General features: G+C 31.6%; 2 protein-coding genes across 2 annotated transcripts in view; one reads left to right on the top strand and one right to left on the bottom strand.

Moving 5' to 3' along the window:
• Positions 1-17,776, top strand: part of LOC148300463 (potassium channel subfamily K member 6-like) — a 107,176-nt gene that overhangs the window by 24,540 nt on the left and 64,860 nt on the right. Inside the window, exon 2 of the mRNA XM_088274738.1 lies at positions 15,822-16,008. Coding sequence (XP_088130864.1) covers positions 15,822-16,008 — 187 coding nt within the window. The remainder of the gene's footprint in view (positions 1-15,821; positions 16,009-17,776) is intronic.
• Positions 6,581-10,533, bottom strand: LOC148300464 (uncharacterized). Its single transcript, XM_088274739.1, has 4 exons — positions 10,294-10,533; positions 9,048-9,199; positions 7,972-8,175; positions 6,581-6,864 (listed from the first exon to the last, which is right to left on the bottom strand). Exons 1-4 carry the CDS (start codon positions 10,405-10,407, stop codon positions 6,735-6,737), a joined length of 600 nt encoding a protein of 199 aa, XP_088130865.1. The 5' UTR covers positions 10,408-10,533; the 3' UTR covers positions 6,581-6,734.

Raw genomic sequence — 17,776 nt, 5'->3', positions numbered from 1 at the left:
AACTAATTTTATCGTATCAAGTTAAGATAAAAATCATTTTGATACCAAAGAAGATGGAAGTAAGAGTATCCCATGGTTTTCGATCTGACATTTGGCTGGCTTAAGTGGTCTCTTTATCCACTTGTGTAACGTTCACCATTCTGCTTATTATTAAATATCCAAATTTGCCTCAATAAAAAAATGAATATGTGTTGTTTTGACCACATCATGTATGTGTATATGTGTATATATTTATATAATAAACATATCGTAGTCGTACAGGAGAAAGTGACCAACTAACAAAACGTAAAATGTTCAGGAGGGCCATTTAAGTCACTCTTGCTTGGCAAGAAAATAAACATCAATGTAGTTAGTCATTTTTAACAAGTCAATATATTACATATACTTCCAAGTTTAAAATCCTTTGGGACTTTTTTCAGGGCAATATTAAGCTAGTAAGATATCAAATAGTAAATGATCAGATTTTTGTACAAAGTGCACTTGGTCACTTTCTCCTGTATGACTACGATATATTGTATGTACAATGATTAGATGGTCAGCTGGAGTGTCCCAAAATTAAGGGTTCACGCGTTCGTGGAAACCAAGGTGGAACTGACATCAACAGTAAGGTAATTGAGATGCATATAGGACGCAGAGAACCTGATCATATTGTGAACCAGGCAATCGAAATGGATCTTCCTCAAAAGACATCTAGACCAAAATTTCGTGGATGCTGCAGAAAGATAACACGATTCAAAGTCATGGCCTAGGTGACATTGTCCGTGATAGAAAGACTTGAGAACGAGAAGACCTGACCCCAACAGTCTACAAAGACGATAAGTTGGGATAGAGCCAAAAAGTGAACAGTGTCCAATTGTTTTATTTTTATATTAAAACTTTTAAATCTGAATCTGATATAACTACTATTATACTTTTTTACAAAGCTCCTTTGTAACTAAACCCATCAAGAATACACAAATGGGTAAATTTCATGAACCATTGTGTTTCAGTCTTTTGTGCGAACTGAAAACCGCCCCTAAATTTTGTGTGCGAATAAAACAACAACAGTAACAGCTTTTCGCTCTCTCAAATACTCGTATACTTTTTTGCTCGTGAAAAAGTATTCCGCGAGTTCCACATCAGGCCCGCGAACATCCCTACCTTTTATTTTTTCATATTTATAGGGTAGTTTATTATGCCATTTTCGTATTGTACAAACAAACTGATGTGGAAACTTCTTGTGGGAATATTTTCAAAGTGGACTTTTTGACGTTTTTTCGACACCACTGAATCGACGTTTGGGTCAAAATAAAGCTCTTGTGAACTGATAATATTTGCTGAGAATTTCAAACAGCACTTTCTTCGTAAAATGCTAAGTTTAAAACATTTTTTATATATTTAAAAAAATTTAATTACAAGAGTTTTTTTATAAATTTAATTCATTTTCTAGATATTTCTACTTAACAATTTAATGCCTACAGTAATTAATTTTCTGTGTATGCCACTGGTTATATGTATTGGGTAAAAATTGGACGAAAAAATAATTACTGGCACTAGGAAATACTTTTATATGACCATGTAGGGTCATGTAGGGAGTTTTTTAATTTTTTTTTAAAAAGGAATAACCCGCAAAGCCTCTGTTTTAGATGCTTTATGATATCGCTCCCTCCTTTCAATAACGTCATATATCAAAAATCGTCGATTTTCAGTTGTACATATTTTCGGAATGCCCATAAATGTTTTATTTATTGCTTCGGCATTAACTTTGTGGTAAGACATGATACAATGATTAAAGAAAACGCTTCGTTTTTTACCACTTGAGTTTTATAATAGACTACAAAATATAATAAACATTTATATTTTATTGTAGTCTATAATAAAACTCATGTGGTAAAAAACTAATTGTTTTCTTTAATCATTGTCCCATAAATGTTGTATATCCCAGCAAAAGCGACATATTTTTAACTCAATATTTACTTACTTAAGGGCAAAAAGTGTTGTTTTTGCATTTTGAAGAAAATGTGTTGTTTAATTATTTTTTTAAATATACTAAATATTTTTCAAATGGAGAAAACACCTTCAGGTTTTACCTAAAAAGATCTGTTGCTCAGTAAAAAGTTCAATTCGCGGCTTGATATTTATTTTTAATACATTTTACTGTATTCTTAAACTTTAAAAACGATCTCCTGAAAAATAAAGTTTTTTGATACATGACGATGTTGAAAGGAGTGAGCGATATATTAAATGTAATATTATATTTACAGCTCCAGATTGAGCTAAAACATATTTCTTTATATACATATGTACGCTTTTCTTAGTTTTTCCTGATAAAGCCATATCTCACACGATAAAACAAATAACAACCTTTGGCATTATTGACTCCCGATCTTCTTAATGACGCATTTATATAGCCTTCATCCTTCAGCAGTTTCATATAAATTTGGCATCTGCTTTATACAGGGTTGATAAACCAATGGAGAGTAAGATCAATAACATGAATAGATTTTTTTAACAAAACAAATTCTTTAATTTTTTTGTTACCGAAATCACTCCCACTAATATAAGTAAAAAATTTAAATCAAAATTTAAAAAAAATCTAACTTACCTTCTCGCCTCTTCCGCGCAGGGGTAGACAGAGAGAAAGAAACACCGATCTGCGTTTGCAAAAGTCTCTGTTTAATTAAAAGCTTTCCTCAATCCAACATTTTATTTTATTTTTTAAAAAGGAGTAATAATTGTGTTTTATGAGTTACACCAATATTTCTATTTCATACCATATCTGTGAGTCTAAGCGGCTCATTATTAGAAATAGGTATCAAATTGTGTTAGAGAGGGTTCGAACCAAATAACTCTGACTTAGAGTCCGCGACAATAACCATGGGACCACAACCCGACCAGTTGGCTGTTGTGAACCCATATGTACTGTGTCTCGAGATTGTTCAATGTTTCAACGTTTTCAACGAGGAGTTCCAAAAATTTAAGCAGTGTGATTGTCAATCATGGGTAGAATGGTGAATGTTGCACGTGTGTAAAGTGCTCACATACCCAGAAAGGTCATAAGCCTTGTAAATACCCACATTTCCATATTCTTCTTCATCTATGTTGAGCTGTCAAAATGTAATGTTTAGTAGTTAGTGTGTCGAGTTGTGGTCTTGTGGTTAGTGTCGCGGACTCTTAAGAGTTTCTCGGTTCGAACCCACTCTACCAAAATTTTATACCTATTTCTAATAATGACCCGCGTGCTCACAGAAATAGTGTGAAATTGAAATATTTGTATAAATAATAAATACACAAATATTTCTCTATATTTAAAAAAAAACATTATTCGGTGATTCTGTATTCTGAAAGTGATATTTCTAACCGAATGAACTTCTATTGTTTCTATAAAAGCATTGAAACTACAGAGGAAATTTAGTGACTAAGGCTTTAATGAACGCTAATGGATTTTGTATGTAATTTCGGCATCTTTATCCAGAATATTACAATATCGTTGTCGAGAATTCAGAAAATTTGGTTTCGCTTGTGGTGACATTGAAAACTTTGGATCTGATCCTGATATGCCATAGATTAAAAAGTATATATTCATATTTTTTCTTCTTCATATATTCAAAAAAACTATTTTATCGTAATAACTTGTCATTTTATTTCTTGTTTCGGAATAAACTTTGTGGTAAGACATGATACACTTACAGTACAGATAATAAGGTTAGTCTGTAATTAAAATGTAACTTTGTTTAAAAATTTATTTATTGATTTGGCGTTTAATTTGTAGGACTCCATTTTAATTTATGTATTAATACATATTTTTTGAGTCTACTAAGTTGTATTTTATTGACAAAAACACATAAAAAAATAATATTGTGATAATTGCTTCGCCCAGTTATGGCATTTTCAAACGAATATTTATAGTGATTTTAAAACAAAGTTATATTTTAATTATAAAATGGAAAATCACAAAGTTAGTGCTTCAAATATCAATTATAGTTTAGTGGCGAGATGGTAAGAATGAAGAAAATTTTATTTGCACTAGTGACATGAAATTTAGATATTCGTTGATGAATATTCATGACAACACATCAGGAAAAGATCCGTAAGCTTACGCATGTTACAAAACGCGCTAGGGTGGACATGTCGCTCACTCCTTTCAAGAACGTCATAAATCAAAAAACTTGATTTTTCAGGAGAACGTTTTTAGAGTTTAAAAATATAATACAATGTATTAAAAATAAATATCAAGCCACTTATTGAACTTTTCACCGTGCAACAGATCTCTTTAGGTAAAACCTGAAGGTTTTTTCTCTATTTGAAAAATGTTTAGTATATTTAAAAAAATAATTAAACAATACCTTTTCTTCAAAATGCAAAAACAACACTTTCTGCTCTGTAGCGGGTAAACATAGAGTTAAAAATATGCCTCTTTTGCGGGGATATTGTACATTTTCTGGGCATTCTGAAAACATGCACAACTGAAAATTGACGATTTTTGATATATGACGTTGTTGAACAGAGGGAGCGATGTGTAATATTGTGTAAGCCAGTTGGTATTAAAAGTCTTAGCGTATATCTCTGATATATAAAACGAGCTTTGTATAGCATGTTGGGAGAACATTGTTCATTACAAATGACAATATTCCGGTATAGTTAGCGGGATAAGGCTCTACGGCTCTAGAATAGTATGGGGGGATGATTAATGGAAAGACTCGCCCCGAAGGAAGCTGTGATTGATCGTGTTCGTATTCAAGTTCGATAAACCAGTGATCGAAAGAATCCATCCTAGTCATTGAAGATTTTATCATGAATGATGATTCTCACGAGATGTCTCAAATATATATATATATATATATATATATATATATATATATATATATATATATATATATATATATATATATATATATATATATATATATATATATATATATATATATATATATATATATATATATATATATATACATATATATATATATACATATATACAACATTTTGAGTGTGTCTCATGTGTGTGATTATAATCCAGGATATGGACCTCACATACTAATATAAGAGTTTCTGCTTAGTAAAAAGCTTCTTTACATCTCACCAATAGATGTCTCTAGTGAAGTTCTAGTGATCCAAGAACAAGGTTTCTAAATTGGTTCATATATATATAGAACTTTCAAGAATTTGAGTAGTGTGGTTGTCAATAATGGGTAGAATTGGTGAATGTTACACGTGTGTAAAGTAATCACTCAAACCAGCCTATGACGGTTGTCAGCCCCGTAAATGCCCAGACTTTCATATTCTTCATCTTAGATGAGATATCAATGATGTGAGATGAAATAATGTGAAAAATAACTCCTATAATTGGAGGTAATCCAGATTTGTGAACACACTCTGGATTATCTCCTGATTTGTGATTTTGGACACACACAAAATGTTGTAAATAAATTATTTCATCAAATTATAAGCTAAAATAAAAAAATGAAAATGATAATTTCTGACGTTTCGCATATATGTGATAATAATCCAGGATTCGGACCTCACATACTTATAAAATAATTTCTGCTCATTAAAAGATTCTTTCAATCTCACCAATAGATGTCTCCATAGATGACTAACCCCGACTCGTAAAAATGTATCTTTTTGAAGATTATCACATGTTTTACAAGACTTACTTTTCGCGAAAACAGTTTGATGTGTTTGTCGTTTCTTTTAAAGTATTTTTGTAATTTCAATCTTCGTCATGTTACGAATAAGTGTAAGACATAAACGATTATTCAATTCTAAATATCAATGCATAACTTATTGAAAAGAAGAAATTAATCTGAATGGAACTATTTTGCACAACCCTGAAAGAATCCCTTACATACTGTTCCAAATGTATCAGATACTTTTATAAATCATGACGTCAGATCCGACGGATCCGGTATTTCTCGCTAGAGTGCCAAAAGCCGATATATCGGATTTTGTTAGTCAAAGGGTTAAAGATGGTTCATTATAATCCCTCAAGTTTCTGTTCTTGGTGATAGTTTCGATTGGATTTCGTGACCCAATCGAGACTGTTGCTTGGTTTGTGTTACGATGTTATGATTGGTCATAAATTTGGATTATATAAGGGTTGGAATTATTATTACATTGTGAAGGGTTTAGAAACACATTAATTAGATTTGTATAAACTGATTACAAAATTAAACAATGAAATTAGTCCTAAAATAACCTGCTTTCAATATTGATAAGTAAAACACTTTAAATACTTTAATTAACTTCCGGACAACTTAAAATCAATAAAAAAATTATCAAACCTTTAAAACTAAATTCAAAAAACATATAAGACTCACCCCAACCTAAACTCCGTACCTTACTTAACTTTACAACATTTTGAGTGTGTCCAAATACTTGTTCACGAAATCTGGATTATCTCCAGTTACAGGAGTTATTTTCATATTATTTTTGACAAGTTTGACAATTTTTGAAGTTCTGTTTATAAAAAACAGAACTTCAAATATTTAAGATTGTTTCAATGTGTCCAAATATTTTAATAAATTTGTTTTAAAATATTAAAATGCTTTGTAAAAATTAAATGCCTTTTATAAATGTTTATTGAAAAAAAAACCACACACACAAATAATAACTATTTAATTATTAAATATAAATAATCAACATCGATTTTAAGTCCCTCTCCAAGCACAGAGCTAAGTTCCTTTTTTGTAGAGGCACAGCGTAACTATGTAGTATATTATGTTAGCAGAAGTTTATTTCAATGTTTTTTCCTGTCAAATATCTTGGTCCGCAAATTGGACGTTTTTTGAAGATTTTTGGTTTATAAAAAATGTGACCTTTCTGCGGCTCTCCGACCCTGATGCTATTGATTCCGTTCTATGCCTTCGGACACCGTCCACATATCTGTAAAATACCGGAAATATCCTGGATTATAATCACACACATGAGAAACGCCAGAAAATACCATTTTCATTTTTATTATTTAAGCTTATAATTTGACCAGATAATTTATTTACAACATTTTGAGTGTGTCCAAATACTTGTTCACAAAATCTGGATTATCTCCAATTACAGGAGTTATTAATGTATTTTCTGGCGTTTCTCATGTGTGTGATTATAATCCAGGATTTGGACCTCACATACTAATATAAGAGTTTCTGCTTAGTAAAAAGCTTCTTTACCGGAAATATATTTAACATTCCCTATTTTACCGATTATGCTTATCTCAATGTTCAATTCGTCGGGTATATATGAGGAGATGCATGAACGTGGAAGGGGCGAAGAATGTTTGCAAGGACAGAGTGGTGTGGCGCTCTATTCTCTCTGCCTACCCCTGCGGGGAAGCGGCGTGATGGTTAGTTAGTTAGTTAGTTAGTCAATGTTCAATTCCTTCTAAACATTACCGTTCAACAACATCCATCACACATTGTTTTGTTGCACATTCCTTTAAGAGATTGCATTTCTATTTCACTAAGTCTACTTTAATCCTTCTTTTGCCATTTCTTAGCTTCACTTCCACACATAAAAGTATCTATTTCACTCTGCCTGATGACGACAGTCAACAGTCCGACTTCTCCTGAGGAGTTTAACATAGTTTTCTCCCAGCAATTAGCAAATGCTGAGAAGTTCCTGATTAGCGCACACCAGATTATCCCTCCTGTTCCCAACACATTAAAATAAAGCGTTTTTTTTTAATTTAGAAAAAAGACTGATCTAAAAACCATGTTTTTAATAAGCAAGGTAAATAATAAATGCAAAATCAATCTAAAAAAAAGTATCTAATTCAATGAAAAACTCAACACACTAATTCTAACATATTAAAAACCGGACAGAAAATAACTTGACATGAAATTAAAATTCTGTCAACCTGTCCATCTAATTACTGACATCAAAACCTTTATCATACTATCTCGGCTATCCTTTTGATCCATTAATATCACAAGGTTCTAACATCTTCAAAATATAAAGTTAATAAAAAGGACACTGGTGTAATAACAGAAGTGCACTCACTCATAAATGCAGTTTTCTTCGTGGCTGCAAATGATCACGCAAATGAAGTCCGACAAATGGATCATCGGAATAAAGAAGAGCAGGAAGATCAGCGCCTTGTCCATCGGTCTGTCCATCTTCCCGTTTCTGTCCAACACCAGAGTTTGGCTTAGACTAACGATGCTGATCGCCATAGCGTACGTACTAAAGACACCTTCAATCCACCTGAGTAACAAACAAAAAAAAATCATACACCCTAAAACCACCATCCAAAAATGTAAACAAGTCCAAGGGTTATATTATCTGTGGCGTTAAAATCTAGCCTCTTACTCAAGTTAACACAAAGAAGATTGAAGCAATCGTAACCAAAATTCAATGAGTTGAAATAGTTCGAAACAAAAATATTTTAAGATGCATGGAAAAAGAGTGAGGAATTGGAGATACTACAAAGAAATGAAATAACTTTGAAGATGAAGAAGACCATGTAATGAGGGAAGAGAAATACGAAGCAATACGTATTATGGTTCATTGAAAGGCAAAGTCGAAGCGTAGTAAAAAGACGTTTATAGTGGCTTGTATAGCGGTTCCACACAAAGAAAAAAAAGTCATGATGTTTTTTTAAAATTTATAAGAACAATAAGAAAAGCCTGATAGCGAAAGCTTAACTGGCAGTTAATAATAGTCAATAATAATAGAGGGGACGATCGAGGGAATAAACGCCAGAGGACGCCCACGCCGCGAATACCTAAGCGACTCATACGAAGACATGGGCTACTCGACGTATGAGGAGCTGAAGAGGACTTCCGAAAATAGGCGAGAATGGCGAAAGAGATGTCATCTGTTGCTACAGACCAATCCGCAGGATTGAGACCAGAGAGGGAGAGAACTGGCAGTATACAAGGAAGGAGCCGCTATCAAGCTTGCCTCTTCTACATGGCACCAGGTTCCCATAGCCCAAGACGTCCACTGCTTATAATCTGTCGGCAGTTCTCGTCTGATCTTCTGGACGCGGACTTGGCTTGGGAGGATACAAGGGAGCTGGCAGTTTGAGGACTCCAATGGGAGAGAATATGATCAAGAAGTCTGAAGAAGGTTACCTAGTCGCTGGGCTTTCGAAAAAGTGGCCAACGTAGATGAATGAGGAGATGAGGGCGGTAGAACTGGCAGCCATGATGAGAAGGAACTTGCCCAAGGGGTGTAGAGGAGGGTCGCACCAGTAAGTCACTCCAGCGAGACACATGGAGTTTACCTAAGAAAAAATAGAGCTGTATTAAAAAAAAAATACTGATAACACTTTCTTCTCTGGTCTCCTGTGAACACATGATCTCAAACCTAGCCGACGTTTACAACATTTTGAGTGTGTCCAAATACTTGTTCAGAAATCTGGATTATCTCCACTCAGGAGTTATGTTTTTTTATCCTATAAATACCCAGACTTCCATATTCTTCTTCATCCATGTTGTGAGGACTCTCCAATTTATTTAAAAATATATGTTTGGTCTTGAAGATTAAGTAACTGCCTTTAGGATATTTCTAACTAACTATCTCTCTAACCATCATGCCACTTCCCGGCAGGGGTAGGCAGAGAAAATATAACGCCACACCGATCTGTCTTTGCAAACAATATTTGCTTCTGCATTCGTCCATCTCCTCATACATACCCGCCGATTATACCGATTGTATCTTACATTTAGAAAAAAAGATAGAAGTTTTATCTAAAGCTCAGACATCTATTATATAGATATATCATTCGTAGGGTGAATAATCCAGTGTCTGTCTGAATAATAATAATTTGTCTGCCGAATGCCGGCTCATAAGACCGAGTATGCTAAAACTTCCATCTTCATTCATATATAAAAAAAGGTAGATAGTTCATCTCAAGTTTAGACATCTATAATAGTAGTAATAAATTTTAATAAATTGTCTTCAAATCTATTGACCTGCCAACCTATTTATAAGACTTCTTTCTTCTTCGATATAAAAACACAATACATAGTGGTATCTCAAGTTAAGACACCTATAACACCAAATGCCAGTTCGTAAACCCTGGAATGTACAGACTTCCATCTTCTTTCATATAAAAACACATATGTGGTTTATCTCATATATGGTTTACCTATAATATTGATATTTCATCCAGTGTCTGATATAATAAACAATAATAAATTGTCTGCCAAATGCCATGGGATGCTCAGATATTCTTCTTCTTTCATATAAAAACACAATACATGGTGGTATCTTAAGTAAGGATACCTAAAATATTCATATATTATCGGTAGGGTGAATAATTCTGTGTCCCGTGAAAATAAATTGTCTTAAAATCCATTCAAAATATATCCTTACCATTTCAAGGAATTTGAAAATTGCCCTCGTAGTGAACCAGGCAACTATGATCTCTCTCTTCTGACAGTGGTACAAGAACTTGTTGGTCTTCAGGATCCCTCTGGGCCTCTCCATCACGTGTTAGGACACATCTAGAGGCAGACAATGTGGATAAAGGGGGAATTTCCAGCCTCGGACGACATCCACTGAACATTATACCAGTTTGTCTCTATCTGTGATCCATTGTAATACCCCTTGACATTAGAGTTCAGTTCATTTCAGAGTCATGAAGCATTCTGTTTTTGAATATTTTAATATTTTAAATATTTTAAGGTAGGGTACTATTTTTTTTCTTCAAAATATATTACAAACATAAGTCATATATAATATTCCCGATGAGTAATTTATATTTCTCATTTTGGGACATAGGATTAGGGTTTACAAGACTGGAATACAAATAACAAAGTTAAAAAAAGATTTTTTTAAATAACCAAAACTAATACATGGCAAAATATAAAAACAATAAACAGGTATAATAAATAGGCATAAGAAGCATATTTAAAAGAAGTAAATGAGAAAAACATAAGGTAAGAAGCTTATTTAAAGTAAACAAATGAGAAAATATAAAAAAAATGAAAATATAAATAACATAAGGTAAAAACAAAATAAAATATGACTAATCACTACATATATATCTTTCCATAAAGTATTTACTAAAATACGATTTCATTAATTGTCACTTTGTGGTAAAATCCATCAATTTTTAATTTAAGTTTTACTTGGTAAATCCACAAATTCTTATTACAATAAGTATATATAATTATTATATTATGACACATGTTTAAAACTTTGTTGTAAACCAATTTTTATTTTCACTTTTAATTTTTATACTTTTATCCAACGTGATTTTTTTACTATACATAAGAAAATATTTAAACGACAGATTATTATGTGTTTTGGTAGCATTGAACTTTTTCGCTATGCGTGTTAAAAATAAGTTAATACATGTGAAAATTTACATAAACACTACAAATTTACCACAATAAACGTGTTTAATGTGATGTAAACGAAGTTGTGGGTACTGATTTTGAGATTTAAATTTTGTTAATATACAATTTTATTCATTAAATTAATTTTGTTCAAAGGATTACTTTCTTTGGGTTTAAAATTAACACTACCAGCTTCAAGACAGCAGCTTCCTTAAATTGAAAAACCATAATTTACAACACGTTTTACTAATAATGATGTACATTATGTTTTGATATCTCGACAAGAATGAAGAAGGATATGGACACTGTGTTTGGAATCTGAACCGTATATATAATAGTTCCAAGAATTTGGTAGTGTGTTTATCAATCATGGGTAGAGTGAGTGAATGTTAGACGTGTGTAATGTGACCTCAAACCAGCCTATGATGGTCGTAAGCCCTGTATTCTTCATCTATGTTGAGGTGTCAAAAATATCGTAGTCGTACAGGAGAAAGTGACCAACTACCAAAACGTAAAATGTTCAGGAGGGCCATTCAAGTCATTATTGCTTGGCAAGAAAATAAATACTAATGCCGTTAGTAATTTTTAACTAGTCAATATACTATACTTCCAAGAGTAAAATCCTTTGGGATTTTTTCAGGGCAATATTAACCTAGTAAGATGTCAAATAGTCAATGATCACGTTTTTGTAAAACAATGCACTTGGTCACTTTCTCCTGTATGACTACGATATAATATAAAAAAATAACTTCTGACATGACATGTACTACTGAAATCACGAGTGTAAGTCCCTTTCCAAGCACAAGAGCACAGACTCTTTTATGGAGAGGCACAGCGAATCGCAATATAAAAGTTCTCCATATGTATTCAAATGTATTATGTTATAAATAAAAATGAAAATATATTAAATAAATAAATAAAAAATAAAAAAAGATATTTCAGTATTCACGGTTCAATTCATTGATTCAAATCACGACTTTATGGTTTGAAAAGGATGTTTTTTTCCGAATTGAAATGTTTGCTCAAAACTGTAATTTTTACACTTGTTGGCATTCGGATGAACGAGGACGAATGTTATGTTCGTGACGTGGTGAAAAAATCTTACAAATCATTTCAGAAATGTTTCACTGTTTTTATACACTGTTCTCACGCAAAGACCTTGAACCTCCTTGTTACAATAAAAACGTGGGTGTATTCTCTTACCACCTTCGAAAATAATATTTGAATGTACTTATCTTCTAATTGTTGGGTAATATATCCAAAATTAAACACGATTAATGGTTTGTTTCTACTTGATTTGCATATATGATATCGCTCACTCCTTTCAAGAACGTCATAAATCAAAAAACTTGATTTTTCAGGAGAACGATTTTAAAGTTTAAAAATATAACACAATGTATTAAAAATAAATATCAAGCAACTTATTGAACTTTTTACTGTGCAACAGATCTTTTTAGGTAAAACCTGAAGGTTTTTTCTACATTTGAAAAATATTTAATTTATTTAAAAAAAATAATTAAACAATACATTTTCTTTAAAATGCAAAAACAACATTTTCTGCCCTGTAGCGGGTAAATATTAAGTTAAAAATATGCCTCTTTTGCTGGGATATAGTACATTTTCTGGGCATTCCGAAAACATGCACAACTGAAAATTGACGATATTTTTATTTATGACGTTCTTGAAAGGAGTTAGAGATATGTCGTCTTATTAGGACATTATCAAACACTGACTAAAAATATTTATAAAATGTCCTTACATTCTAACAATAATTGCTATAATTAGGTCTAGTGTCTAGTGGTACATATAATGGTGGGTGTTTCAGTGGGTAATGTGGATTTCTATGAATGTTAAGATAAGCAATGTAGTTAAATGTCAATTACGGTATAATGAATACTTAACTTATCTTAACATTAATTGATGTAATTTGTAACTTGTATGTAACAAAATAATCAATTTTAACACTCTCTTTAACATTCATCGTTTATTTTGTATAATACCACTTTAAGAAACACTACTTCGTGACTACCGCTTTCGGAATAATCATTCCATCATAAGGTCAAATGTAGTTTATGAAGTTCTGATTCTGGTATGTTGTTGTCACCAATGTGTCACCAACATAACTACATTCCTTACACATAGTCAATATTTAAACTGATTTATATTATCCACTGACACTTCGTGATGGAATTGCATTTTAATATATTATTATATTAAAACCAATATTTTTAGCTTTTCCACTTTATTTTTATTTGACCAGCGACCGGGTTACCAGTCTGATGATGTCGGTAACGACGGAACCCGGTCGTTGGTCAAATAAAAATAAAGTGGAAAAGCTAAAAATATTGGTTTTAATCTAATAATATACTAATATTTAAACATATCGGTAGGAGAATACTCCTCTTTACAAATCTTCCTGTATAACCACTTCTTTGTTTTCACAAAATAACAACGTAATAACAAGGGGAAAGAGAGATTTTACGTGCGACATTTTCAGATTTTTATGTTTTATTATCAGGAAGTTCTCCACCACTTGAATGAGCTCGCTCTAACCTAATTTAATAGCGAAACAAATGCGAAAGAAGTTTCTTTGCGGTGTCTTTTTTATCAACTTCAAGGACGATAAGATTAATGTTTTTGCCCGACGAAATGAAAGGGAAGATATCGTTTTTCACCTGTTATCCAATAATGTGGAAATTCACAACATTTTGAGTGTATTCAAATACTGGTTTTCTGCACTTATTTAATCGAGTTATTTTTGCACATAGTTGTTTTACATATCGCTCACTCCTTTCAAGAACGTCTTAAATAAAAAATCAACGATTTTCAGTTAGTCATGTTTTCGGAATGCCCGGAAAATGTACTATATCCTAGCAAAAGAGGCATATTTTTAACTCAATATTTACCCGCTACAGGGCAGAACGTGTTGTTTTTGCATTTTGAAGAAAAGGTATTGTTCAATTATTGTTTTAAATATACTGAATATTTTTCAAATGGAGAAAAAACCTTCAGGTTTTACCTAAAAAGATCTGTTGCGTACTAAAAAGTTCAATAACTGGCTTGATATATATTTTTAATACATTGTGTTATATTTTTAAACTTGAAAAACATTCTCCTTAAAAATCAAGTTTTTAGCGGGCTTATTGCCAAAAATTAATATTTTCCGTACAACCAAAAACACTAGCAGTATTGTTTTTTTAAATTTTTTAAATTACTTAACGTTCAATTGACTCTGAAAACTAGCTACGGCTTATGCAACACCGCTTATCATGACCCTACTCAAGCTTCAACTTTTTAAGTTTCATAGCCTATGCCTACTCGTGAGTGGATTTACTCTTTATGTTTAAAGTAACTATAATTTCATGTAATTCATGAGTGAAAATTTTAGGCAAAAACACTCGCTCAGTGATATTGGTTAAAACGTTTGATACCTTATATAAAATTAAAATGAAACATAAATTAGAAATTCCTGTTTTACACAACAGCAACAAGTGAAATTAATTTTATGATTGTGAAGTTGAAATGTCTAGAAAATTTATTTGATATTAAAAAACGAAATAAAATAAATAAATTTATAAAAGGTCATTAAAAATTAATGAAAAGGAATTGTTGAAATTCTATCATTTTGAGATAAACTTTTTTTTAAAAGTTTTCCCCGAAGTTTACACCCCCTAAAAGGTCCTCTAAGGTCAAAAGTTCGGCGTTCTCCCTCAGGACAAACAACCCGACTCAAATTTATTCATATTGTTATGTGAGTTAAACATGAACTAGGTCAACAACAAAAAGGACGATTATTTTTTATCAGCGTGTTGTTATATTTAAAAAAAATAGGCCCCTTTGCACCAAAGATGTGTGAAGAAGAATATATTTAGAAGAAAATAAGAATTTGAGTATTTTTTTTGACATCTCATCAAAGATGAAGAAGATTTTGAAATTCTGGGCATTTACGGGGCTGACAACCGTCATAGGCTGGTTTAAGTGATCACTTTACACAGTGTAACATTCACCAATTCTACCCATTATTGACATCACCACGCCCAAAAAAAATTAATGCCCATTACATGTAAAACCTTTAAAAAATATATACAAAACAAAATAAAAAGACTATCATACCATTAATCAAATAAAACAATTAGCCTTGAGTGTTAGTCCCTCTCCAAGCACAAGAGCTCAGTCTGTTTTTGGAGAGGCACAGCGAAACTAAAATTATAAGTTTGCCATATGTATAAATGTGTGGAAATTGTATTAAATCAAATTGTATTAAAAAATTTAACTATATTCATTAAAATAAAATAAAAAATAAAAAAATGGATCGTACGGAGAATTCTTGTCGAATATCAAGGTTTGTAAGATCTCATATCAGGGTCACATATTCCTTGAAGAGTAAACCACCTTCTACAATTGATTATGATGGAGAAGATAGAGGTACATCGAAGAGCTGGCAGAAAGCAAACATCATGTTTGCTCAACATTCGCGACTGGATAAGAGGGATGGAAGAGTTGTTCGATTGAAGAGGACACAAGCAAAAGTAGAAGTATTATATATCTTTTTTATTTCAGATGTATGGTCCCGTCGGAATGGCAAGGCCATCCCTTCGCGTTGCGCTGCTGGTGGGCTTCTACATTTCCTATCTCCTCCTCGGAGCCTCGGTCTTCTCCGCCATCGAAGGCCCTCAAGAGGAACAACTGGTCATCGACGTGCGTCAAGCCAGGACCAACTTCCTGAAGCTGAACCCCTGCGTCACTGGTAAGCTAGCCCTATTTATTTATTTTAAAAAATATATTTCTATCGTCATATACAATCATTTCACTATACAATAGACGATAAATGATAATTTCACTATATACTATACAAATTGTTAAAGAAACTCATTTATTTTTTCCACTTGAGTTTATTTTATGACGACTAGTTTCGGAAGCTAAGCTTCCATCTTCAGGTCTAAATGTAAACGTCATGTCTCACCACAAAATGAATGCCGAAACAAGAAATAAAATATAAACGTATGTAGATACTATACAATTGATATTTATACTTATCGTCTCCTAAGTTACCTGATTACCAATTTATACTATAAGATAGCATTGATAAGCATGGATCTCTGCTTTTTAAATAATTAAGGCATATTGTAAGTACCACTAAGATGATTTACTATTATAATAAATTTTATAATTAATTTTATCAAAATAATTTAATTTCTCGTTTAATAAATTTAAGTATAAATTAACATGAGTTTACTTTCATATTAGACAGATATTACCCAGAAGCTATTCACAGTGCCCTACAATATAATATAATATATATAAAATAAATATATTCATAATAATACTATATCGCTCACTCCTTTCAAGAACGTCATAAATAAAAAATCGTGAATTTTCAGTGGAGCATATTTTCGGAATGCCCAGAAAATGTACTATATTCCAGAAAAAGGGGCATATTTTTAACTTAATATTTACCCGCTATATGCCAGAAGGTGTTGTTTTTGCATTTTGAAGAAAAGGTATTGTTTAATTATTTTTTGAAATAAACTAAATATTTTTCAAATGGAGAAAAAATCTTCAGGTTTTACCTAAAAAGATCTGTTGCGTAGTAAAAAGTTCAATAAGTGGCTAGATATTTATTTTTTAAAACATTGTATGATATTTTCAAACTTTAAAAACGTTCTCCTGAAAAATCAAGTTTTTTTTTATTTATGACGTTCTTGTAAGGAGTGAGCGATATATATATGAAACAAATCCTACCTTTTCTTCATCCTTCAACTTCCCAAGAACAAAATTCTAAAATTTAGACTTATCTTAACAGAATGCATCGAAACACGTGTCACAGTAGATTTAAGGATAAATTGATATTTACCAAGCAAAATGAAAATATTAAAAATAAGTAGAAAGTGTTTTATATTATTAAGTCTTAAGGAAAAAAAACTGTTCGCTTCGAAATCGGTCGACGTTATAATAAAATATATGGTGATTTGAAAACAGTGTAATTTTTAAAGATATTTACGGATAATAACAAAGTTAATGTTTTAAAATTAATTAGAGAAAACTCAATATCCATTCAATATTATTAAACTACACAATTTTGAGTGTAACCAAATACTTGTTCACAAATCTGGATTATCTCCAATTAGGAGTTTTTTAATTATTTTTTTAATCTCATTTTTTTAAAATATTCTATGAAGTATTCTATGAGTCAGAAGCCCTGTAAATGCCCAGACTTCCATATCTTCTTCATCTATGTTAAGATGTCAAAAAAAGAGTATTATTAAGCAATGTGACATACTTTTGATCCGATAATCTCTGTGACATTAATTTCACAGGTCAAAGAACTTGACACACACCGGCTTGATAGATAGTAATTTTATCTCAAATTACACATAATACTATATATATTCAAATAATGAAATTTAAACAAATATTTCGTTAATTTGTTTAAACTCAATTTCAGATTATGTACTAATTGGAGTCAATATTTGAAATTAAATTTAATGCGTACTTAATTGATCAATATTACACTT

Source organism: Brachycentrus maculatus, unplaced genomic scaffold (assembly GCF_059751285.1).
Source record: "Brachycentrus maculatus isolate JH-2025_06_01 unplaced genomic scaffold, ASM5975128v1 h1tg000711l, whole genome shotgun sequence".
Lineage (NCBI taxonomy): Eukaryota > Metazoa > Arthropoda > Insecta > Trichoptera > Brachycentridae > Brachycentrus > Brachycentrus maculatus.
The sequence above is the reverse complement of the archived record's forward strand: the minus strand, read 5'-3'. Positions and strand labels throughout refer to the sequence as shown.